The sequence below is a fragment of the Bufo bufo genome, chromosome 2, assembly GCF_905171765.1.
Source record: "Bufo bufo chromosome 2, aBufBuf1.1, whole genome shotgun sequence".
In the NCBI taxonomy this organism is placed as follows: Eukaryota; Metazoa; Chordata; class Amphibia; order Anura; family Bufonidae; genus Bufo; species Bufo bufo.
Genome location: NC_053390.1, coordinates 585,673,055 through 585,699,906, shown reverse-complemented (window position 1 = coordinate 585,699,906; position 26,852 = coordinate 585,673,055). Strand labels below are relative to the sequence as shown.

Here is a 26,852-nt window from a genome sequence, read left to right as displayed (position 1 = left end):
AGTAGCGCATTCACACTTGAAGGTGCCACTTCCTCAAGCATATACTACATAATAAACAGAAAATCACAGAAAAAACAAAGATAAAAACATCCTGCACGGTATGGTAAATAAATATGCAGATGTCCCTGGCCACAGTCATGAAAAAAAATCACAGAAAAAAATATAATAATACACTAACAAAATAGATGCAAGCATTATATATGGATAAAGTCCTCACTCTGATGTAATAAAATCTAAAACTCTTAGCCAATATATTTTGATCACAACACATCTGTACCCACCTACCCAGCGCCAAGGTGGTCTCAGGTCAGGCGGGTCCCACGCTAAACCTACCTAAGCCATTGGGCTTCTATGACCTGCATTATTATCTTTTTTTCTGTGATTTTTTTTTTATGGTCCTTTAATTCCTTCAAGCCACCCCCCCCCCCCCCACCTGTCATAACTATACATCTAAGATGATAGTTGCCAACTGTCCTGAATTTTGATTTTCAGAGACAGGCCTGACAAATTTGGTCTGTCTTTGGCCAAAAATGGACAAACCCAATGCGGACCCTGCCCATGAGTGGGCGATCCTGGGTGGTCATACCTTTTCCAACTAAAATGTTGGTAAGTATGTAACGCGTGTATTAAATGGGCTTAGCCCGATCCATACATGGAGGGTGTCGGCTTTGTAATACAGCTCACGCCTGCTGGCAATGACCAGGATTGGAGATAACTTAGATTCTGGTCATTTAACCTCTCAGATGCCACAGTCAATAGCAACTGCGGCATCAGAGAGGTTAGTCAGATCTTCGATCGGAATCCCTTTGGTGAATTTGCAGGATTCTGATTGATTGTTGCGACAGTTTGGGGCCTTAAAAGCTCCCAGGCCTGCCATATCAAATAGCCTATTAAGCCTTGCCTCTGTTGCAGATTTCACAATCACATGTTAAAGTCCCCTAGGGGGACTAAAAAAATATATATATTTTTTTTACTTTTATACAAAAAGAATAAAAAAATCAAATCACCCTCTTCCCAATTTTACATAAAACATAAACAATAGAAAATATAAACATAAATGGTATCTACATATGTGTTTAAAAATATCTGAACTATTAAAATATAAAATTATTTATCCTGCACAGTAAACATTGTAAGGAACAAAAAAAATCTGAACGGCTTAATTGCCATTCTTTGGTCACCTCACCAACTGAAGAAAACAATTATCAAAAAATTGTATGTACCACAAAATGGTATCAATAAAGACTGCTGTTTCCTACACAAAAGTAAGTCTTCACACAGCTCTGCATATGGAACTGTAAAAAGTTATTTTTCAGAGGTTTTTCTTTTTTCAATAGTAAAACATAAGTCCAATATAAATTTGGCATTGTATTGACCGTAGAACAGGGTCATAATGTCATTTTTAGCACTCTGTAAACACAGTAAAAACAAACCACTCCCTAAAAAGTTTTTTTTTTTACTATTTCAATCCACAGAGAATGTTTTTCCAATTTTCCATTACATTTCACGGTAAATTAAATAGTGTCATAAAAAAAATAAAAAAAAATAAGGCTTGTTTCTAGCCGGATAGCTTGCACATTTTTTCTAAAGGCACTATTTAATATTGCACACAATATAAGGGTGCACATCATAAGTGTTTTGCAGTCTGCAAATTGCAGATCCGCAAAACACTGCTACAGGCCGTGTGCGTTCCACATTTTAAGCACCGCATATGGCTGGGCCTATGATAGAAATGCCTATTCTTGTCTGCAAGAATATGACACATACTATCTTTTTTTGCGGGGCCATGCAACAGAACTACGTATGTGGACAAGAATAGGACATGGAACAGAACCATGGATGCAGACAGGACACAGTGTGCTGTCCGCATCTTTTGCAGACCCATTGAAAAGAATGGGTCCACACCGTTAAGCAAAATTGTGGAATGGATGCGGACCGAGAAATATGGTCGTGAGAATGGACCCTAATGGGAAACTGGAAAAAAAATTCAAAATTAGGTGGAATTGGAACAAAAACAGCAGTTTCGTTTTTATGGTTTTCCCTATGCGGTAAAACTGACCTTCATTCTCTGGGTCACTATGATGACAGCAATACCACTGTATATAGTTTTTTTTAGTGTTTTAATACTTAAAAAATTGAAAACTTTAGAATTATTTTCTTTTTATTTGCATTGCGATATTCTGACTCCCATAACTTTCTTATATATATGTCTTCGGAGCTGTGTAGGGATTAGTTTTTTGGGGAGCGATCTGTTTTTATTGATACCATTTTTAAGTGTGTATGACTTCTTGATCACCTTTTATTTGATTTTTTGGGAGGTAAAGCAATGAAAAATAGTGGAATCAGCCATTAAAATGATATTTTAATACTATGTGGGTTTTTGGACCCAGTTATACATATGATGTTTACTTTTTTATTTATTTTTAATATGGGGAAAAAATGTTATTTGAATTTATATATTCTTTTATATTTTAAAAAACTTTTAAAACTTTTTTTAACACTTATTTTTAGTCCCTTTAGGGGACTTTAGCAGCATTATCACTGATTACAAACATTGTCTCTGGGTTACTATGGCGCTCGCTAAAGTCATCTTTAAAGACTTAACAGGGGCTAAAGAGCGACAGAGGGACTTATGTCAAAAAGAGGGACACTTGAGAGGCATGGCCAATGTGTTGGCTGCTACATGTACAGACTGAACATGCTTTGTCTACAGTTTTTACAAGACTGAGAAAATAAACGGTAGTTTTCCCAACTTTTTACTACACTCTTAATAAAAATATTTTATTTGGGAGGGAGGAGGAGGTTCTTCTTAAATTAACAGCATCACATATAACTAATTGGATCAAATCAATTAAACGGGTATTCTCATGACAGACATATCCACATGATATGCCATAAATGTCTGATTGATGCAGGATCCACCTCTGAAGAACAGAGTTCCCACAACCTGGCCAAGATGGCAGCCAGCAACCTAATCAAGTCTGTGACTGAAAGCGGTGGCTGGATTTAGTTAAACAATCCAGTGGGACCACCCACTGGACTCCTGCGATTGGTTGTCTTCATACAGATTACTTGTTTCTGGGCAGCACATCCCTGTTTACAGGACAATCTGCTGCCTGGAAACAAGCACTTGCTCATTCATCAGGTGGTTGGTGAAACTTTACACAGGACCGAATATTTGGTATGATCGTGTGTGTGAAAGTTTGTTGCCAATAATGATCCTAATAATCATCCCGTGTAAGAGGCCTTAAGTGAGTCTAAAATGCACTTCCTTTATCACCAGCCTGAAACATTTATCACTTTTCCTCTGGATGTGATACTGTAACCGCTAGATCCTTGTGCATTTGGCCACTTGGACCCCCACTGACTGGTTCTGGAGTTTGAGAGCAGCAGTCATGAAGCATGCTCCCTGCCACACTATTCAACACTCAACTTTTCCGTTAGTGTCAGAGACTAAGGCCTCTTGCACACGACCGTATGTATTTTGTGGTCCGCAAAGAACAGATCTGCAAAAAATACAAATGACATCTGTGTGCATTCCATATTTTGCGGAACGGAACAGCTGGCCCCTAATAGAATAGTACTGTCCTTGTCCGTAATGTGGACAATAATAGGACATGTTCTATTTTTTTGCAGAACGGAAATATGGAAACGGAATGCACACGTCATACCTTCCATTTTTTTTGCGGACCCATTGAAATTAATGGTTCCGTATATGGTCCGCAAAAAAAACTGAACGGACACGGAAAGAAAATACGTTCATGTTCAAGAGGCCTTTTTTCGTTTACGTTCCGTTTTTTGCGTTCCGTATACAGACCGTATATGGAACTATTCATTTCAATGGATTCACAAAAATAAATGAAAGGTACTCCGTATGACTTCCGTATCTCCGTTCTGTTCAAAGATAGAACATGTCCTATTATTGTCCGTATAACGGACAAGGATAGTACTGTTATATCAGGGGCCAGCTGTTCCCTTCCGCAAAAAAACGGAATGCACATGGACGACATCCGTATTTTTTGCGGATCCAAAATACTGAAAAAGCCATACAGTCGTGTGCAAGAGGCCTAAAGGACAGAGCGCAAACTCGACCACCACACCAACCAAACTCATTCCTGAAGATGGAGGTAATGCAAAAGCCGTTCAACTTCTGCAAAATAGAAGCCAGTAGATGTTCTTCCTTAAAGGGGTTGTCCGGGTTCAGAGCTGAACCCGGACATACCTCCATTTTCACCCCGGCAGCTCCCCTGATATGAGCATCAGAGCAGTTCATGCTCCGATGCTCTCCTTTGCCCTGCGCTAAATCGCGCAGGGCACAGGCATTTTTTGGAGATCCAGTGACGTACCGGGGCTCTCCATGGGACTGCCAGGAACCCCGGTGACGTCACCGGCACCGATGGGCAGGATTTAGCGCTGCCATAGCCAGTAAAATGGCTAGGGCAGCGCTAAAGCCCGCTCATCAGAGCCAGTGACGTCACCGAACACACTGCTGGGCAGAAGTTTGTTATTGAAAACAAAAGAACCCGTGCCCTGCGTGATTTAGCGCAGGGCAAGGGAGGGCGTCGGAGCATGAACTGCTCCGATGCTCATATCAGGGGAGCTGCCTAGGTGAATGAGATGCCCCAATGCTAGCCTCAGGGGGGCTGCCTGGGTGAAAATAAGGGTATGTCAGAGCTGAACCCGGACAACCCCACAAAATTTTTTATTCTCTGATCTGTTAGAAAGGTGCATTGTGTAAGCTGTAGTGAAGGTAATCTTCTCATCAGTGACTGTACCTGTGAGTTATAACCTCCCTTTTGATCCTAAGCTGTGTCATGTGACCAGCATTCTGATTTCTAACTAACACAGGACAGAAAGTCAGTTACTTCTCTATTCATTCCTATGAGCCTGACATTGAAGCTCCCATAGGAATACATAGAGAAACTGACTTCCTGTCCACACATAAGATGCTGTGTTATTTGGAAAGTCTGAGTGCTGGTCACATGACACAGCTGAGGATCAGAAGGGAGGGGATAGCTCACAAATACAGCAACTGGTAATGAAAATGACCTCACTACAGTTTACATCATGTACCTTTCTAATAGGTCGGGGGAATAAATTTTTTTTGGGGAGTTTTAAAAAAATGAAAGTTATCTGATAACCCCCGTCCCATAAATTATAGTTGTCGATAAATTAATGACATGATTAATATCTATAGACAGCAGTACAGGATCAATGGAAAAATATATTTGTTGTAACTTACTGGAAAGCTGTGAGAAGCATTTGAGCATGAGTCCATTGCAACAGCCATAACCTCTCTCACAAGAGTGATGAAGAAATATAAGCAGTTGAACAAGATGCTCCTTGCTGCCTTGTTAAACACTTGCAGTTCCTCTACCAACTGCGCATTAAGAGCTTCATAGTCCTTCTTTGCCTGGTCCAACTGAGAGTCGGCTGATTTCTGGAGGTAGCTGTGGTAATCCAGGAGTTTATCGTAGCGTTTCTGGATCAGTTTCTGAGGAATCGGGAACATGGACTGTAAAGCACCTAGTGGTGTACACACTAATCGCTCCAGTTTGTGTGCCTGGAATGCAAACATATGGGAACGTTTCATTAGAAATTGGATTTATGATGACACTGCACTCTTTTCCTTCATTTTGCTCCTATATGTGGACAGGTCCCCACACTTGACCCTTGCAGTGTTTACTACGAATGTAAAGTTATTAGTTAACATGAAAAGTAGAGACAATGGAAGATTAATGAAAGGTTTTAAGCCACAATTATGGCATAAAAAAGTCACAAACTATGGCACACGCCACATTTGCACCATAATTTGCGACTTTTAGAGGTTCTCGACACTTTTCAAAAGTTGCAAGAAACGGCATTGCTAAGCAGGAGGGGACGGGGCTCAGTGCAGCCTGCTGGGTTTACTACAGATTACGTCAGAAACTGGCTCCTAGCTGGCACAGACTTCAGTTTCTGGTGCACAAAGGACCAGAGATGTGCCCAATTTATTAAGAGGCATCTGCCTCCTGCTCCAGCACCTAACACCAGTCTTGATAAATCTCCATGATGGCCTTGAGCAAAGAAGACGTACTTATGGAAGGTGGGCAGTATTTTACAAATTTTTCAACTGTAAAGAGCACCTAAAATTGCAAGCTAAAAATCATTGGGGAACATTTATCAATAATGGAGTAATTTGCGCCAAAAAAATACTAACATTACAAATTAAAAGTGGTGATTTGTTTCACCTCATACATCACTTTTAAAATGTGACTTTTTAAAATATAAACCTATTTCTCTATTTGCGACATTTTAATACCAATGGCACTAAAATGCAACTTTTTAAACTAAAATGCGCCATTTCAGCCACCACCCCCGCCAGACAACACTTGAGACATTTAAAACATATTTGCGACTTTGGAAGCATATGTGCAACATTTCCAGTGGTAAATTGCGACTTTTGTCTCAGACTTGGGATGTTTTTGTCATTGTTTTGTTTTTGTTGGATGTCAGTTTACTGACAAAACCCTGCTGTTTAGCTCATTTCTATTAGTTAAAAATAAGTGCACATTGCTTTAATACTTACCTATCACAGTTGATATACAGTATTTGGCGCAAATCAAAACACCATTCTTTTTGGCGCATTTAACACCATAATTCTGGCGCAACATACATAGTAAATGTCGCTCATTATGCTGTTCCAATACAACACAGAAAAAGGAGCTCGCCCCACTGCTCAAGAGACCCCTTGATTGACAGATCTAGACATCTTGTGCAGGTAGCAGCGACAGATTCAGATATAGTTGGTCATTTCTTAAATTTGTAGCGTGTGCTTCACAAAATAGAGTTTGCTGCGATTTTCACGCAACGCACAAGTGATGCGTGAAAATCACCGCTCATGTACACAGCCCCATAGAAATGAATGGGTCCGGATTCAGTGCGGGTGCAATGCGTTCAACTCACGCATTGCACCCGCGCGGAAAACTCGCCCCCGTGTGAAAGGGGCCTAAGTGAAGCCAGGCTTTTTGCTGTGCTAAAGGTTCAAACAAAGGAAGAAGTTAGGAGCCAGGACAGGAAGTAGGATACAACTTCAAAAAATTATATCCAGAAAACCGTCCACCTGTTTTTTCTTTGTAAAAATAATAATTACATAGAATATTCACATATTGGCTCTTATTATGGTTTAAAAATTTTTGATAGTAGTGTGATGTGTCCTTTTAGTAGTGTGATGTGTTGGGCAAAAAAACGTATCTTTTGTATTTCTTGTCCTTCTAGAAACAAGCAGCTCAGGAATAATATATGACATAATATACTACTAATAATAATATATAATAATCATAATAAAGGAAATTACACTGATGACGGCAGCTAACTGTCCTAAGTTCATGGCCAGCTTTAAAGGGAATCAGTCACCTGGTTTGAGCATATTAAGGTGTTACCACTGCCAAGTACAATAATATACCTTATTTCTTGCTGTAGTCTTCATTTTGTGTGTTGTGGTTTCATTAGCGATAAAATCCACTTTTTATGTTATGCAAATGAGTGTCCAAGGTGCCCAGAGGGGCGTTATTATTCTTCTCTGGAGCCCAGTAACTCCCCCGTACAGTGCCCAGCCCGCCTTCCTTTTGAGCCCAAGCACGCCTCTTCCAGCATAAGTAACTGCCCACACCCGAACTCTTTACCGTCGCCCCCCCCCCTCCGCTATGTGAAATCTCACGCAAGCGCAGTACCATCTCGAATGTATTTTTTGCGACTGTCGCGTCGCAGTCGCAGCATGTCGCATGTCGCATTGCGACAACATAGACTATCATTATAAAAATTGTCGCGCGACATTGGTGCGACAAATGTCGTCGTGTAGACCTAGCATAAGAGCTTTCAGAGCTGACAGCAGGGGAACAGTGGGTAGTTGAAAAATATATAATAGTGATCTGGACTTCTTTTGACCGGAGCTACTCATGTACTACTGCAGCTAATAGTCCAGAATCAGGTGACAGATTCTCCTTAATGTCATACTTTGGAAGCTCAGCTTTTATTGGATTCTTCAGGTGGTCATAGAGATGAGCTTCTGTCAACTAATTCCAATAGTTTTGCAGGATCAAAATGTTAGATAGCAATCTTTTTTTTTATATATATTTTTTTGAACGCCTGCTCTGTACAACTCTCTAATCTTATATTCGCATGTTCATTAAAATGTTGATCACAAGGTAAATTTGATTTTGTGGATAGGTCAGTAGTAATCGCATTCATTTGGATAGGTCAATCCTAATCACATTCATTTAGACTTATGATTTAAGGGTATAATTATGTTCATTAATTCAGATAACTATCTAAAAATCAAATCTGCCTTTTCATTAATTGAGCTTTCAGATTTATTCACCTAACTTTTACGAATAAAACAAGATTATAATTTTTTTTAAATAAAATGGTATCATGTGTGGACAATAAGAACATAAAAATATTATGTACAGTACAGACCAAAAGTTTGGACACACCTTCTCATTCACAAAGTTTTCTTTATTTTCATGACTATGAAGGCATCAAAACTATGAATTAACACATGTGGAAATACTGTATATACATAACAAACAAGTGTGAAACAACTGAAAATATGTCATATTCTAGGTTCTTCAAAGTAGCCACCTTTTGCTTTGATTACTGCTTTGCACACTCTTGGCATTCTCTTGATGAGCTTCAAGAGGTAGTCCCCTGAAATGGTCTTCCAACAGTCTTGAAGGAGTTCCCAGAGATGCTTAGCACTTGTTGGCCCTTTTGCCTTCACTCTGCGGTCCAGCTCACCCCAAACCATCTCGATTGGGTTCAGGTCCGGTGACTGTGGAGGCCAGGTCATCTGGCACGGCACCCCATCACTCTCCTTCATGGTCAAATAGCCCTTACTTTCAAAGTTTTCCCAATTTTTCGGCTGACTGACTGACCTTCATTTCTTAAAGTAATGATGGCCACTCGTTTTTCTTTACTTAGCTGCTTTTTTCTTGCCATAATACAAATTCTAACAGTCTATTCAGTAGGACTATCAGCTGTGTATCCACCTGACTTCTCCTCAACTGATGGTCCCAACCCCATTTATAAGGCAAGAAATCCCACTTATTAAACCTGACAGAGCACACCTGTGAAGTGAAAACCATTTCAGGGGACTACCTCTTGAAGCTCATCAAGAGAATGCCAAGAGTGTGCAAAGCAGTAATCAAAGCAAAAGGTGGCTACTTTGAAGAACCTAGAATATGATATATTTTCAGTTGTTTCACACTTGTTTGTTATGTATATAATTCCACATAGTTTTGATGCCTTCAGTGTGAATCTACAATTTTCATAGTCATGAAAATAAAGAAAACTCTTCGAATGAGAAGGTGTGTCCAAACTTTTGGTCTGTACTGTATGTACGTGGATGATAATTGCTTAATCACCTGACTGCCTTGGTCTTCAAGCATTCAGACTGCCCACTGGGCACTTTTAGATTAAATGCCTAGTTATGGTATCAACCACCTGTATTATGTATCTCAGTGTTATTCTATACAACAGGGGTAGGCAACTTCCGGCACTCCAGCTGTTGTGAAACTACAACTCCCAGCATGCATACTTGCTCTTCTCTTCTCAGAACTCCCATATGAATGGAGCATGCTGGGAATTGTAGTTTCACAACAGCTGGAGTGCCGAAGGTTGCTGATCTCTGCTATAGAATATGTATATGATGGATGTAGCAATTCTGTGATTTAAAAAAAAAAAAACGCATACAGGTTTTATATGTCGGTATATACAGAATGTTAGCTTGGGAACTGCACTAAAATGGACTTTACCTCCCTCTCTTCCATATAAAATACAATTTCATACCCATATTGACCTAATGTGAATGTTTACTGCTATAGGGAGAGGGAAATAAGCATCAGCGAGACAGCAACAGTGGCAATACTTATCTCTTAAGCCTTCCATACAACCAGCGGTGGATATAGCATTTGTGAGGCCCCACGTAATATATGGGGGCCCCTGTAGCACTTCTATGCTTCATACAATAGCACTGCTAAGCTCTGCACCTGTCACACCGCTAATATGGTAACCTCTTATGTGCCCCCACTTTAGTGCCCCTCACACAATATGATGCCCCCTTCTGTACCCCCAACACAGTGTAATGCCCCTTTATGTTCCCCCAACACAGAGTAATGCACCTTTATGTGCTCCTAACACATGTTGCCCCTTATGTATCCCCCAACACATTATGGTGCTCCATGATGTGCCTCCCAACACAATATGGCACCACTTTAGTATCTCCAAAATCAATACTCACCCAGTCCATGTTCCCACGATGAATAGAGCAGATCTCTTACTGCAGATCTGCTTCAGTCTGTCTGGCAGATAGAGGCAGCAGGCACAATGACGTCACTTCATCAGACCTGCCAGCACCACACCGATGGTCGCAGGGTGTATGGTGGAGCAGGGAGATAGCTGAGTGCTTGTACTTGGCTATCTCAGGTAATCCAATGTTGAGTGGAGTGAAATGGCCACACACTTGCTTTTACACTGTTCCATTCAAATAGGGAACACAAGCCCCTGTTATAGTGATTGGCGGGGTCCCCAGTGGTTGGACTCCCGCAGATCAGACTCTTATTCACAATCCCTAATGGGACAATCCCTTTAAGAAAGGTAAACTCACCAGTTGCTCATACTGTGTTCCCACACTGCTTTGCAGGTTAACATCTTCATGACTTTCTTGTGTATCATCATGCAATAGATCTTGTAGCCCAATAACATTTTGGCCAGCCAAAGGCAAAGCATCCTAGAGGAATACAATAGACAGCCATTTAACAGTGGTCTTGCATATCATCATATAACATCATATTTGTGGAGCAACTGGGTCTGGGGGACTTGATTTCTAGAAAAGCAATGGGGCAAAGTGACCCACAGAACCATGGATAAATCTGGATAGACAATGGCATGGCTTGGCATGTCTGTCCTTTTTTTAGACATTGATCGGGAGACACATAATATCACCAGTATTTGCCCATAGTAGCAGTAAAAATAATATATAGCTCATATCAAAGCTCACCTGCATAAGCTGAAGTGTACATGAAATGTTCTTCACGCAGGATCTGACAATCTTTTCCAATCCTCTGAATGTTTTTTCTTCTTTGTTAAATATCTGGTCTTTCACCTGTAGTTTGTTACAATATATCAGCAAGATATCATCCAATATTAATAGGTGTGGTTAGTATATGACATTTCTAGGCCAAGATTATATATATATATAATATAAGTAAGAATAAATACACCGCAGCACTTAATATGATGTGACCACATAAATATGCACTGTTCACTGAGATGTATTGCTTGAAAATGGTCCCAGGAAGTGGATCGAAATGTTGCATGGGTGAATAAAGGATCCCACTACTTTTCACCTATTGGAAGTGCTGCAGTGTATTTATTCTTACTTATTGTTCGTCACTACGGTAAAGTGCAACACCGCTGGCACCCATCGTTACAAGTTTCTCTACCAGGTGTGCTGCCCTGAACTTTCAACGTTTATATGGTTTGATTGGTACTACACTGCGTGCAGAATTATTAGGCAAATGAGTATTTTGACCACATCATCCTCTTTATGCATGTTGTCTTACTCCAAGCTGTATAGGCTCGAAAGCCTACTACCAATTAAGCATATTAGGTGATGTGCATCTCTGTAATGAGAAGGGGTGTGGTCTAATGACATCAACACCCTATATCAGGTGTGCATAATTATTAGGCAACTTCCTTTCCTTTGGCAAAATGGGTCAAAAGAAGGACTTGACAGGCTCAGAAAAGTCAAAAATAGTGAGATATCTTGCAGAGGGATGCAGCACTCTTAAAATTGCAAAGCTTCTGAAGCGTGATCATCGAACAATCAAGCGTTTCATTCAAAATAGTCAACAGGGTCGCAAGAAGCGTGTGGAAAAACCAAGGCGCAAAATAACTGCCCATGAACTGAGAAAAGTCAAGCGTGCAGCTGCCAAGATGCCACTTGCCACCAGTTTGGCCATATTTCAGAGCTGCAACATCACTGGAGTGCCCAAAAGCACAAGGTGTGCAATACTCAGAGACATGGCCAAGGTAAGAAAGGCTGAAAGACGACCACCACTGAACAAGACACACAAGCTGAAACGTCAAGACTGGGCCAAGAAATATCTCAAGACTGATTTTTCTAAGGTTTTATGGACTGATGAAATGAGAGTGAGTCTTGATGGGCCAGATGGATGGGCCCGTGGCTGGATTGGTAAAGGGCAGAGAGCTCCAGTCCGACTCAGACGCCAGCAAGGTGGAGGTGGAGTACTGGTTTGGGCTGGTATCATCAAAGATGAGCTTGTGGGGCCTTTTCGGGTTGAGGATGGAGTCAAGCTCAACTCCCAGTCCTACTGCCAGTTTCTGGAAGACACCTTCTTCAAGCAGTGGTACAGGAAGAAGTCTGCATCCTTCAAGAAAAACATGATTTTCATGCAGGACAATGCTCCATCACACGCGTCCAAGTACTCCACAGCGTGGCTGGCAAGAAAGGGTATAAAAGAAGAAAATCTAATGACATGGCCTCCTTGTTCACCTGATCTGAACCCCATTGATATTAATGAGTTTTTTGGGTTCATTGAGAACATGGTTTTTGTTCAATAATAAAATTAATCCTCAAAAATACAACTTGCCTAATAATTCTGCACTCCCTGTATTTTGGGGTGAGTATGACTTTTTGATCGCTTGGTATTACACTTTTTGTGATGTAAGGTGACAAAAAAATGGTTGTTTTTACACAGTTTTTATTTTATTTATGGTGTTTACCTGAGGGGTCAGATCATGTGATATTTTTTTACAGCAGGTTGTTACGGACGTGGCAATACCTAATGTATACTTTTTTCATTTATTTAAGTTTTACACAATTAAAGCCATAGTTTTTTTTTTTTTGCCTGATTGTTTTATGTAGAGGCTCATTGAAGTGAGATGGTCCGGATTCAGTGTGGGTGCAATGCGTTCACCTCACGCATTGCACCCGTGTGGAATTCTCGTCCGTGTGAAAGGGGCCTTAGTGTTTGTCCAGTGATTTCCATTAGTTATTGTGAGCCAAAACGGGTCAAAAACACAGAATAGATGCAAATATTTCCATTACATCTTACGTAATGGTCTTAGTGTAGGCTTCCCTCCTGGTTTTGGCTCTCAATCACTGATGTAAATCACTACAAACACTGACTAAACACTGACGGTGTGAACGTGGCCTAAAGACAAGACTCCCACTCTTCCCCAAAGTTAAATTTATAGGGGTCCAGGTAGCTGAGATCTTGACTGCTATATGCATGGTAATTGAACTGAAGGGCTACAGCAGCCCCCTCAGTTCCTAGACTCTGCAAACAGTTCCCTATATCTCAGCTTCCTGTACCGCTGAGAGTTTGACAGTGAATTCAAACCTGGATTTTAGTTTCTTATTATTTAAAGGACTTGTGTATCAAGAAGAAGTAATTTTTGACCCTTTATTTTATTCTGTCTTCCAGTCAGTCTATATATGTCTACTGTATGCTCCACTGAGTGATGAAAGTTTACCTTTAACTTCGGTCTAAATAGGCACCAGAAATGTGATTTTAGATGATACAGTGTGAGGTTCGGTTCACACTAGTGTTAGGGATCCCGTTATGGCTTTCCGTTATAACATGGTTATAACGGAAAATAACGGAATGCCCAGACAGATTACAAAACGGAAGCCTTTAACCACCTCAGCTCCCCTAGCTTAAGCCCCCTTAATGGCCAGACCACTTTTTACAATTCTGCACTACACTACTTTCACGTTTTATTGCTCGGTCATACAACTTACTACCCAAATGAATTTTACCTCCTTTTCTTCTCACTAATAGAGCTTTCATTTGGTGGTATTTTATTGCTGCTGACATTTTAACTTTTTTTTATATTAATCGAAATTGACCGAAATTTTTGCAAAAAAATGACATTTTTCACTTTCTGTTGTAAAATTTTTCAAATATAACTACAATTCTATATAAATTTTTCTCAAAATTTATTGTTCTACATGTCTTTGATAAAAAAAAAATGCAATAAGTGTATATTTATTGGTTTGGGTAAAAGTTATAGCGTTTACAAACTATGGTGCAAAAATGTGAATTTACGCACTTTGACTTTCTGAGCACCTGTCATGTTTCCTGAGGTTCTACAATGCCCAGACAGTAGAAACACCCCACAAATGACCCCATTTCGTAAAGTAGACACCCTAAGGTTATCACCCTGTGCTGATGGGCATAAAGAGTTCATGGAAGTTTTTATTTTTTGTCACAAGTTAGCGGAAAATAATAATAATTTTTTTCTTACAAAGTCTCATATTCCACTAACTTGTGACAAAAAATACAATTTTACATGAACTCACCATACTCCTCACGGAATACCTTGGGGTGTCTTCTTTCTAAAATGGGGTCACTTGTGGGGTATTTATACTTCCCTTGCATTTTAGGGGACCTGAGTGAGAAGTAGTTTGGAATCCAAATGCGTAAAAATGCCCTGTGAAATCCTAAAAGTACTCATTGGAATTTGGGCCCTTTTGCGCACCTAGGCTGCAAAAGAGTGTCACACATGTGGTATCGCCGTACTCAGGAGAAGTAGGGCAATGTGTTTTGGGGTGTATTTTTACATATACCCAAACTGTGTGAGATAAATATCTCTGTAAAAGACAACTTTTCCCATTTTTTTTATACAAAGTTGTCATTTTACAGAGATATTTCTCACACACAGTATGGGTATATGTAAAAATACACCCCAAAACACATTTCCCTACTTCTCCTGAGTACGGCGATACCACATGTGTGACACTTTTTTGCAGCCTAGGTGCGCAAAGGGGCCCAAATTCCAATGAGTACCTTTTAGGAGGGCATTTTTAGGCAATTGGATTCCAGACTTCTTCTCACGCTTTAGAGCCCCTAAAATGCCAGGGCAGTATAAATACCGCACATGTGACCCCATTTTGGAAAGAAGACACCCCAAGGTATTCCGTGAGGGGCATGGCGAGTTCATAGAAGTTTTTTTTTTTGGCACAAGTTAGCAGAAATTGATTTTTTTTTGTTTTTTCTCACAAAGTCTCCCTTTCCGCTAACTTGTGACAAAAAGTTCAATCTTTCATGGACTCAATATGCCCCTCAGCGAATACCTTGGGGTGTCTACTTTCCGAAATGAGGTCATTTGTGGGGTGTGTTTACTGTTCTGGCATTTTGGGCGGGGCTAAATTGTGAGCAACCCTGTAAAGCCTAAAGGTACTCGTTGGACTTTCAGCCCCTTTACGCAACTAGGCTGCAAAAAAGTGTCACACATGTGGTATCGCCGTATTTAAGAGAAGTAGGGAAATGTGTTTTGGGGTGTATTTTTACATATACCCATGCTGGGTGAGAGAAATATCTCTGTAAATTGACAACTTTGTATAAAATTTTTTAAAAAGTTGTCATTTACAGAGATATTTCTCTCACCCAGCATGGGTACATGTAAAAATACACCCCAAAACACATTGCCCTACTTCTCCTGAGTACGGCGATACCACATGTGTGACACTTTTTTGCAGCCTAGGTGCGCAAAGGGGCCCAAATTCCAATGAGTACTTTTAGGATTTCACAGGGCATTTTTTACGCATTTGGATTCCAAACTACTTCTCATGCTTTAGGGCCCCTAAAATACCAGGGCAGTATAAATACCCCACAAGTGACCCTATTTTGGAAAGAAGACACCCCAAGGTATTCCGTGAGGGGCATGGCGAGTTCCTAGAATATATTTTTTTTGGCACAAGTTAGCGGAAAATGATTTTTTTTTTTTCTCTTACAAAGTCTCATATTCCACTTACTTGTGACAAAAAATAAAATTTTACATGAACTCGCCATGCCCCTCACGAAATACCTTGGGGTGTCTTCTTTCTAAAATGGGGTCACATGTGGGGTATTTATACTGCCCTGGCATTTTAGGGGCCCTAAAGCGTGAGACGAAGTCTGGAATGTAAATGTCTAAAAAATTTTACGCATTTGGATTCCGTGAGGGGTATGGTGAGTTCATGTGTGATTTTATTTTTTGTCACAAGTTAGTGTAATATGAGACTTTGTAAGAAAAAAAAAAAAAACAATTTCCGCTAACTTGTGCCAAAAAAATATATTCTTCTATGAACTCACCATGCCCCTCAAAAGTGATCTTTATAGCGCTGCAGCGATTTTACGGTGTTTTTGCAGTGATCAGAAAAAAAAAATTCTTCCACTGCGGTGGGGCGGACTGAACGCAAGTGTGCGCACAAGATCAGGCCTGATCGGGCGAACACTGCGTTTTTTGGAGAGCCTATAGAACATGTCCTATTCTTGTCCGCAATTGCGAACAAGAAAAGGCATTTTCTATATAGTTCTGGCAATGTGCGGATCGGCAAAATGCGGAAAGCACATTGCCGGTGTCCGTGTTTTGCGGATCCGCAAAACACATACGGACGTCTTAATGGAGCCTTACAGGGGGGTGATTAATGACAGGGGGGTGATCAGGGAGTCTATATGGGGTGATCAGGGGTTAATAAGGGGTTAATAAGTGACAGGGGGGGGTGTAGTGTAGTGTGGTGATTGGTGCTACTTACAGAGCTGCCTGTGTCCTCTGATGGTCGATCCAAGCAAAAGGCACCACCAGAGGTCCAGGTAGCAGGTATATCAGACGCTGTTAACAAAACAGCGACTGATATACCTTTCAGGGGTTTAAAAAATCGCATCTACAGCCTGCCAGCGAATGATCGCCTCTGGCAGGCTGTAGATCAGCTCGTTTACCTTCCGGTCATATGAACGCGCGCTCCTGTGTGCGCGCGTTCACAGGAAATCTCGCGCTTCGCAAGATGACGTGCTGATGCGTCAAGGAGGAACAAACCAACCGCCCACAGGATGACAGGACTTTGTTTTCCGTCTTGAATAACGGGACCCAGACGGATCCGTTATGCTTTCCCATAGACTTCTATTAAAGGCTTTCGTTTTGTATTCCGTCATAATACAAGTCTATAGGCAGAAGAATGGATCCATCCTTCCATCTTATGGATTCTGTTATTTTCCGTTATAACCATGTTATAACGGAAAGCCATAACGGAATACCTAACTCTAGTGTGAACCCATCCTTAGTTGTGATATACATGCTTGGTCTAAAAACTATCAGTGGAAGTGGTACATGCCTGTTCTCTACCAGTCAGTATCTTCAGGTGGCTGGTCACTCTCTTTGACTTCTTTGTAATTGAGTGAATACTGAGCCTGGAAAATTTGTCTTTCAGAGATTCTTCTTCATCAGCCCTCCTGTACTTCAACACTGAAAAAATATCAGATATCAAAAGGCATCAAATATTACTACATAGATGTTAAAGGGCAAGCTGCTTCTATAATGTTATATTGACATCGATGTCAAAACATAGCCTGGATGACAAATCAATTGATAAATCAAAGGTTCCCCATTTTTTGGCAGAAGACTTCAGGAATGACCACAGACACTATTATGAAGCTATCGTGTCAGGGTTTAATGGTGGCCAGATTAAAAATAAAGATGCTTGTGACATCTGTGTATATTTGGCAGTGGAACCAGGAGTATAGTGATAGGGGCTGCAGCAAGTTGCACCCAGTATCATAAATGGCAGTATACCATATGATAGTTGGGGGTCTCTGTAGCATATCTGTTTCTTCTTTCAGACTGACCTGCTGTATGGAAAGAAGAAACTGTAAAAGTGAGCCAGCAGGTAGAACTGTTGTCAATGGAAGGATTTTCTCTGATTAAAAACCCTATCTACAGATTTAGCGCTATATGCCACCATACAGTATTATACGGTTTCCTGTCTGTTTTTAAGGCTTAAAGCAAAAGTATCCTTTTATTTAGTAATTACAAAAATGTAATGGCACAAAATTAGTTACAATAAACTTTTTTTTATACATATATATACGCTGCTCAAGATGGCGGGGTGGTAGTCCTGTAATATCTCTGCTGGAGACATTCCATTTTCTATATAGTATATTATACACAGCTGAGTATATTGCCTTGCATAGAAGGGTGGTACTCCTAGCTGCCATTGAAATCGTTTTGTCTTCCAGGGACAGGTGGTACTCAGGATGGTGGTGGTAGTACTGTCACATCGGCCTGTAAGTATCCCATCTCCTCTATAGTACACTATAGCTGAATACATTCCCGTCTATAGAAAGGTGGAACTCCCGGCGTCCTTACACTGGGTTGTCTCCTTCAAGGCCAGGTGGTACTGTCATTTAAGCTCAAGCTGGTGGAAGTACTCATACCATATCTAGCTGCTGTTTCCGAAAGGGTGAAGCACATGTGTCTATGTTGCCCTTCCACTGACAGATGAGACTCCCAGCTTAGTTTAATTGAATCATGTTCTCTAGAGACTGATGGCACTCCATTAAAAGGAGCTGTGCCAGTGATACGTTGTCCAAGTTTCATTGCTTCCCTGGCATGCACAGCATTGGCACCATCCAGCGCACCGCCATGCATACCAGAGAAATTGCTGCCCACCACAATGAAAACAGAAAGAGGAGTCTGCCACCATCTGCTCTGCACATCATTAACTAAATAATCGTTAATTAATCATTATCGAGGTAAAATGTTCAATTAATCCTAATTTTGATTTAGATCATAATCGCTCAGTCCTACGTTGAATATAATGGTAAAATATAGAGCCACAAGCTGCACCTTGCTGCAGTGAAAGATATGATTTGTACCTCGTGGGAACATACGCCAGGTGAGTATGCCCTATGTGGGGGGCTCAGCAGGTTGCATTACACTGTATAACGGCTACATGTAAGGGGCATTATATGGTATGAGGAGAACAGCAGGGGGCACACGTGGTCAGCATTATACTGTAAGGGGGGCACATCCAGGGCAATATATTGTTTCAGGGGCACATATAGGGGCGTTATATGGTATGAGGAGAACAGCAGCGGGGAATTTAATGTATGAGGGGCACACGTGGTCAGCATTATACTGTAAGAGGGGAACATCCAGGGCAATATATTGTTTCAGGGGAACATATAGGGGCATAGCAGGGGGCATCATACTGTTTGCATGCACATAAGTGGCATCAAACTGTGTTGGAGGCCCATAAGGGAGCATTATACCATGTGGGGGGCACATAAGGGGTCACTATATTAGCAGTGCCTTGGGGCAGAGCTTAGCTGTGCAACATGGTGGAGCTTAGTGGTGCCATAGGGGCCTCCAGATATAATTTTGCTTGGGCCCCCAGAAAGGCAAAATCCACCCCAACGTCACTGCAATCTACAATCTCTTCTTTGTCAATCTGCAACAGGTCCCTGCATTTATATGTCAGTTTTCAACTAATAACTGACATGAATCCCCACCCCATGCTGTGAAGATGTTGGAGAAGTTTAATTCATAAAAGATGTACCAGCTGCTGCAGAACCTCTTTTAGAACCCTATCATTGGAGCAGGCTGCTACTTGTAACACAGCACAGTTGGAATATCTGTATACCTTTTATGTATAGACATAAACAGAGTTGTGGAAATGCCCCATGTGTAATGTATATTGCCGTTTACCGTACCTAAATCCTTCCTCCTCTTCAGCTCGTTGATGTTGCCGTTAATGTCTTTGATCGCTGCGAAGGCTTCCTGTAGCGTCTTGTAGTCCGGGTGACATGAGGGAGTGGAGTTCAGCAGTTCACAAAGCAACAGGGGATATTTCATTACTCTCTGGATTGGCTTAATCATCAGAGATCCCATGTCTAGCAGATTTGGTTTGCCTCTATGGGATGAAAATAGGTCTGCGTGTTACACCGAGCATCAATATACTGTATTTTAAGACAATAAGAAAATTAGACATCAATATAAACTAGGCAGTACAGTTCTATGAGATTGCTTCGCTATAGCAGTGACATATTACACTGGTTGAGTTATTAATATGATGGGTGCCTAGAAAGGGGGAAATTAGAAACTCCTGGGTTACAATGCAAAATCGATAACATAGCCCAACTGATATTACAGATGAGTTATAGTATTAGTCTTTTGATATGGGGCAGAGGGTCCTTTTGAGCCCCCTCAAGCTCAAGGGTGAAGCAACTTCAAATATCTAACAGGATAAATCAGTGTGAAAAATAGACGTTTACAATTGTCATTAATTCTCAGCCTGGTAACGAACGTTAAAATAAAATAAAAAACTAACTTTAGTGCGGATTCAATACTAAAATCTGGGTCAGTACAGCCCACCTAAAGCATCAAATGCAGGCTAGGGTGCGATAGTTAATCAGAGGTATATCTATAAATATTCCCCTCAACCCTATTGCTCCCCATAAGATGTAAGGATACACTAACGCCTCTTGCACGCGACCGTGTGTCCGGGCCCGCATACGGCTGGTCCGCAATACACGGGACACCGGCCGTGTGCATTCCGCATCACGGATGCAGACCCATTCACTTGTTCCGCAAATCTGGAGATGCAGTGTGGAACGGAACCACGGAACGGAAGCACTACGGAGTGCTTTCGTGGGGTTCCGTTCCATGTTATCTGTTCCACAAAAAGATAGAACTTGTCCTATCTTGTTGCGGAACAGATGGATCGCGGAACCCATTCAAGCGCTGAATTAACTGTAAGACAACAGGACCTGGAACCTGACCTCTTTCGTATTACCATTGTGCTGGTCACCAACATGTTGTGCGATTGGGGTGTCTTTTCCATTTCTGATGTCAGACAGATGCTCACCAATCCTTCGTCTCAACTCACGTTTGGCCTTCCCCACATTTTGTATGCCACATTGGCAGGTCAACAGGTAGATAACACCCTTGGTATTAAAGTTAATGAAGGATTTGATGGAATACTCCTTCTGAGTCGTTGAGCTCACAAAGGAGGACCCCCGAAAGAGGTCAGGTTCCAGGGCATAGAGAGTGTCAAGAGATCTCCATGGGGAGGTGATATTGACATAACCCTTTTGCGCAAAGAGCCACAGTGGATAAGGAACTGAATGACGCAATTTCATTTGCATGTTTTATTTAATGGTCACGTTCTGGGTGTGACTTCAGAGGGTCTCCGTGAGGCCCTGGTCCATGTGTTTTATATGTCCCTATTTGAATAGCGGGGACTTACTAATCTATATGGAGTTGGATGTAGTGCCCCTGGTAAATGGGACGTATTAGCATCAATATTAACTTCTAATGTGCACGGTGATATGAAGCACCTTGGGTACACCATCTTTCCGACATGTCCCATGTCATTGGCCTTATATGTGTCATAATTGACCATCACTGACTTAGGGACATCATACTACTGTGATGTAAGAGCTCTACCATCGGCGCTAGAACAAATGTCACTGGGTAATTTTTTTATTTTCTTCTGTTGTATTCACCCTCTCTGAGCCTGCCCTCATTTCGCGTACCAATGTGTAATTTCAGAGTATATGTATACGGCCGCCTTTTAATTTTCCCCTGCTTACCTGCGAGCGCTACTCGAGCGCTTCCCCCGGCTGTTATCTGATACAGTGACTAGCCAGCCTCTGGGGCCGGAGTGATTAACCCGCCCACACTCCAAATTGGGCATTGGGCATTTAAGCCTGCAGTTGAAGCTGGCGCATACAGCCATTCCAGTGCCGGATAAATGCTGTCCGCACACCATCAGCGCCAGATAGCACTTTCTGTCTTTGCAGCCATTATTAATATCTGCTCCTGATAACACAGGGGAATTACCCCCTCAGTAGAAACGCGTTGAGAAGCTATTAGGTTCCCATGCTGAGTGGACATGGTCAACCACCATCTAGTAGATAGTATTCCACAGGCAGGGTGATAGTGTGTAGGGCAAATATCGGCACCTTACGTCAGTAACACTATTACTAAGGCCTCATGCACACGCCGTTCCGTGAATTGGGGACCACAATTTGCTGTCCCCAATGCATGGGCAACGTCCGTGCGGCGGCTGGGACGGATAGAGACGCATTCAACTTGAATGGGTCAGTGATCCGTCCGCACCGCAAAAAAATAGAACATGTTCTATTTTTTTTTGCAGTGCGGAGGCATGGACAGAAACCACGGAAGCACCCCGTAGTGCTTCCGTGTGGTTCCGTGCTTCCGTTCCGCACCGCAGCTCCGGTTTGCGGAACTATTCAAGTTTGCGGGCCGCAATACGGCCACGGTGTGCATGAGGCCTAAGTGAGCGCTGCTGTAAAACATAATACAGAGCGCTGACTTACTGCCTAAAACCTCACTGATATATACTGGGCTGTTTACTAGCATGGCTGGTCGTGATTGCTGCTCTTTGTAGCAGCTAATACGTAGCTGAGGTGTAGACCAGTGTGGAAAACTACCGGGCTGACACACTGTTAGTGTATCCTTACACCTTATGGGGAGTAATAGGACTGAGGGGAATATTTATAGACATACCTCTGATTAACTATTGCACCCTAGCCTGCATTTGACGCTTTAGGTGGGCTGTACTGACCCATATTTTAGTACTGAATCCGCAATAAAGTTAGTTTTTGTTTTAATTTAAAATTCGTTACCAGGCTGAGAATTGGAGCAACCTCAAATAAAGGCCTCTTGCACATGAACTTTTTTTTTTCGTTTCCGTTCCGTTTTTTGCGTTCCGTATATGGTCCATACACGGAACCATTCATTTCAATGGGTTCGCAAAAAAACCGGAATGTACTTCGTATGCATTCCGTTTCCGTATTTTCGTTTTTCCGTTCCATTCAAAGATAGAACGTGTCCTATTATTGTCCACATAACGGACAAGGATAGTACTGTTCTATCAGGAGCCAGCTGTTCCGTTCCGCAAAAAACGTGCTTCTTTTGGTGCATTTTTTCAGAAATTAATACAAACTGGTAATCAAAAACTGCAGTGTTTTGAGGGTGAGGATTCATGCTTTTGCAAAACTGCTGCAACAAAAACCACAGCAAAACTCACTCGTGTGACTACAACCTTAATGCTATCAGATGTAAAATGTGTTACTGAAAATGTTGTATAAAAATACTTACTGCTCTCCGTATATTTTTCTGTGGATTAAAGAGAGAAAATGAATAGAATTAGGTTAAAAAGCTTTCTATCAGTAAAAGATGTAGAGACAATATAAAGATGTTATGTCAAATACAAACATGCATTCTAACAAAATTATGGTGACAACCATTGTGGCCGAGTTTTTCTTAAAGGGCTTCTGTCATCCCCCAAAATCATTTTTCATTTTTGGGCATATTAAAATCCTTATTGGACGACTATTCCCTATATAGGGCTCTTACCTTGTTCTGTGGCTTCGTTTCATTAAAAATCGAGCTTTTAAAATATGCAAATGACTTCACTACCAGCAAGTAGGGAGTCTACTTGCTGGTAGCCGCCGCATCCTCCTTTTAAAAAAATGCCCCCTCCTCTAGTTGATTGACAGGGCCAGCGAGCGCTCTCCTCCTCTGGCTGGCCCTGTCAGCATTTCAAATCCCACGCATGCGCCTTACGTGTCTTCATTCGGCGCAGGCGCTCTGAGAGAAGGATGCTCGCTTCCTCAGCACTCCCTCAGTGCGCCTGCACCAATGACGTCACCTCTAAACCCGAAAGAGAAGACGTCATCGGCGCAGGCGCACTGAGGAAGTGCTGAGGAAGCGAGCGTCCTTCTTTCAGAGCACATGCGCCGAATGAAGATACGTAAGGCGCAGGCGCGGGATTTGAAATGCTGACAGGGCCAGCCGGAGAAGGAGAGCGCTCGCTGGCCCTGTCAATAAACTGGAGGAGGGGGCGGTTTTTTAAAAGGAGGACGCGGCGGATACCAGCAAGTAGACGCCCTACTTGCTGGTAGTGAAGTCATTTGCATATTTTAAAAGCTCGATTTTTTGGGGGGTGACAGAAGCCCTTTAACAGCATTTAGAGATATGCTTTACAACAGCCACATAGGCACAATAAACAGAAGATATTGATTGTCAATGGGAAGGTTTTCTAAACATGCTATATTGTCATTGTGCAGCGATGGGGAGTAGTTAAGCTGTGACCATCACCTATTTTCAGTGGTTGATCCTGTGAACCAGAAAAGCAAGTGTCAGCATATTATTAGGCTTGGTGATCTGTGTGAAAACTTACAGAATTGTTTTCAATTATAGATAGTGACATAGAAAAAAAAATATTAAAAACTTAATTTAAACAATAGGTGATTTTCTGATGATACATTCTCTTTATAGTAAAGTAGTGGAAAATGTACTGTACACCTGTTAGATCCTATGAGGTTGTATATTTTTACATACGATCAATGACTGACATCATCCTATAGAACAGTGTACAAAAAATTATGGTATATTCAAAAAGAGAGTATTATTGATGTGATAACAATAAATAATAAGCATGATTATTATATGACTCCAAGCAGTCAATGTTGTTGGTGCTGAGCTACAGGGGTTTCAAATGCACGTGGCTCTGCACATAACCTTCTGAAAAACATATTAAAATCATGTAATCCCATAGAGACCATGGTAGGCTGAGCACAGACGGAGCACAGTGTACCACATTCTACATTTAAATCGTTTTAAAACAGGACTCTTCCTATAACAGTAGGCTAAGAAATATTTCCCATAATGATGTATATCTCTTGATCAATATCTTGCACCTAATTAACCGCAGTGAGTGACTCACTGGTTTTCTGAAATCAAAACTTTTAGGGGAATTTTGCCTTGTCACACAGCACTTACTCTTCTAGACAACGGATGGTGCCTGGAAATATTACGATTCACACCCATCAGTATAAGCATAAAAACAGATAAGATAGTAGAAAGCAAGAATCTAAATGAATATTTTATTCATGTAAGTATTAGTGTTGGGCAAGCATGCTCGGCACATCGCGGGGTTCGGCCGAATACCGCGTGTGCTCGAGTGTGATGCTCGAGTCTCCTCCCCGCAGATTTGTTGGCTGCTACGCAGCCAAAAAACGTGCTGGTAAGTACTGCCCTTCACTGTAATGCCGTAGCCATGTTGGTTACTGCCATTACAGTGATTGGCTGACCGGAACGCGTCATTGGGTGTTATATAGCACCCGATGACACGTGTTCGTCTCAGTATTAGTCAGGGAGAGCTGGAGAGCAGAAGGGAGAGATAGTGTAGGGATTGAAATAGCAATATTTTTGTTTTTATACTTGTTATAGACCCAAAAGTCCTTTTAAGGACTATTGTGTGTGGCAGCAATATATATTTTTTGCGCAACCTGCGCTAAATTGCTAAAAATTGTTAGAGACACAAAAGTCCTTGTTGTATCTGGCAACAATATATATTTTTAGCGCAACCTGCGCTAAAAAGCTTGCAATTGTTTGGCCGCTGCAGACAGCAACATTATCTGCGCTACATCTCCTGTCTAACGTGTGCGCAGCCTAAAAATATCAGTGACCTCCAGGGTACTTTTTCCGTACACGGTGTCCACTGTGGACAGTTAAATTACCTGCGCTACATCTCCTGTATAACGTTTGCGTATCCAAAATATCAGTGACATTCAGTCAAATTTTTTTGCTGCTGGTGGCAGCGACATTACCTGCGCTACATCTCCAGTATAACGCTAGCGCATCCGAAATATCAGTGACATTCAGTGTAATTTTTTTCACCGCTGGTGACAGCGACATTATCTGCGCTACATCTCCTGTGTAACATGTGCGCAGCCTAAAAATATCTGTGACATCCAGGGTACTTTTTCCGTAGACGGTGTCCACTGCGGACAGTTAAATTACCTGCGCTACATCTCATGTATAACGTTTGCGTATCCGAAATTTCAGTGACATTCATTCAGTGTAATTTTTTATTAGGCGGTGGTGACAGCGACATTACTTGCGCTATACCTCCTGTATAACGTTTGTGCAACCTAAATATCAGTGACATTAATTCTGTGTAATTTTTTATTAGGCGGTGGGGACAGCGACATTGCCTGCGCTATACCTCCTGTTTAACGTGTGCACATCCTAAATATCAGTGACATTCATTCAGTGTAATTTTTTATTAGGCAGTGGTGACTGCGATGTTACTTGCGCTATACCTCCTGTTTAACGTGTGCGCATCCTAAAAATATCTGTGACATTCTGTGTACTTTATTTGCGCATACACTTACAAAACCTGCGCTACTGTACGTGTGACATACTTGCAAGGATATATACCATTTAATATGCGCAAGGCAAGCAGTAAGGGACGGGGCAGTGGCCGTGCTGCTGATGGTGCACGCAAGGGCCGTGGCCCTGGGCACGGTGAAACTTAGCCTGCTGCCAGAGCACAAGAAACACACTCATCCACGATACCTAGCTTCATGTCCCAGTTTGCAGGGCGGCGCAGGACACCACTCTCGAAGTCAGACCAGTGCGACCAGGTGGTCGGTTGGATTGCAGCAGATAATGCTTCCAGTCGGTTAAGCACCACCCTGTCTTCCACAAAGTCCAGTCTCAGTAGCCAAGAGTCTGGTCAACAGAATCCTCATCCTGATACTCCTTCCACCCACCATGGAGAGTCTTGGCAAACAAGTGATTGCACACTCGGATATTCCGAGGAGCTGTTTTCATCGCCATTCCATAATTTGGGCCTCTCGCCAAGCCCGCTTTGAAGAGGGACATGAGGAGATCTTGTGCCCTGATTCCCAAACTCTGGAGCATCCACAGTCAGAAGAAGATGTTTTTGGGGAACGTCAATTTGTGTTTCACGAGGTGGATGATGATGATGAGACACAGTTGCCAATAAGTCAACCGCAATTAGTGTCTTAAGAGGTTCATGATGAGGATGAGACACAGTTGTCAATAACTGAGGTTGTTGTTAGGTCAACAAGTCAGGAGGATGACCAGAGTGAGGAAGTGGAAGAGGAGGTGCTGGGAGATGAAGTCACTGACCCAACCTGGGAAGGTGGCAAGCCGAGCAAGGACATCAGTACAGAGGGGGAGGG

General features: G+C 41.8%; 1 protein-coding gene across 1 annotated transcript in view; it reads right to left on the bottom strand.

Moving 5' to 3' along the window:
• The window catches only part of ARHGEF38 (Rho guanine nucleotide exchange factor 38), a 120,756-nt gene that overhangs the window by 13,298 nt on the left and 80,606 nt on the right, over window positions 1-26,852 (bottom strand). Inside the window, exons 5-10 of the mRNA XM_040420492.1 lie at window positions 22,954-22,971; window positions 19,539-19,738; window positions 17,162-17,292; window positions 11,039-11,143; window positions 10,646-10,768; window positions 5,243-5,563 (exon numbers count right to left, since the gene is read on the bottom strand). Coding sequence (XP_040276426.1) covers window positions 5,243-5,563; window positions 10,646-10,768; window positions 11,039-11,143; window positions 17,162-17,292; window positions 19,539-19,738; window positions 22,954-22,971 — 898 coding nt within the window. The remainder of the gene's footprint in view (window positions 1-5,242; window positions 5,564-10,645; window positions 10,769-11,038; window positions 11,144-17,161; window positions 17,293-19,538; window positions 19,739-22,953; window positions 22,972-26,852) is intronic.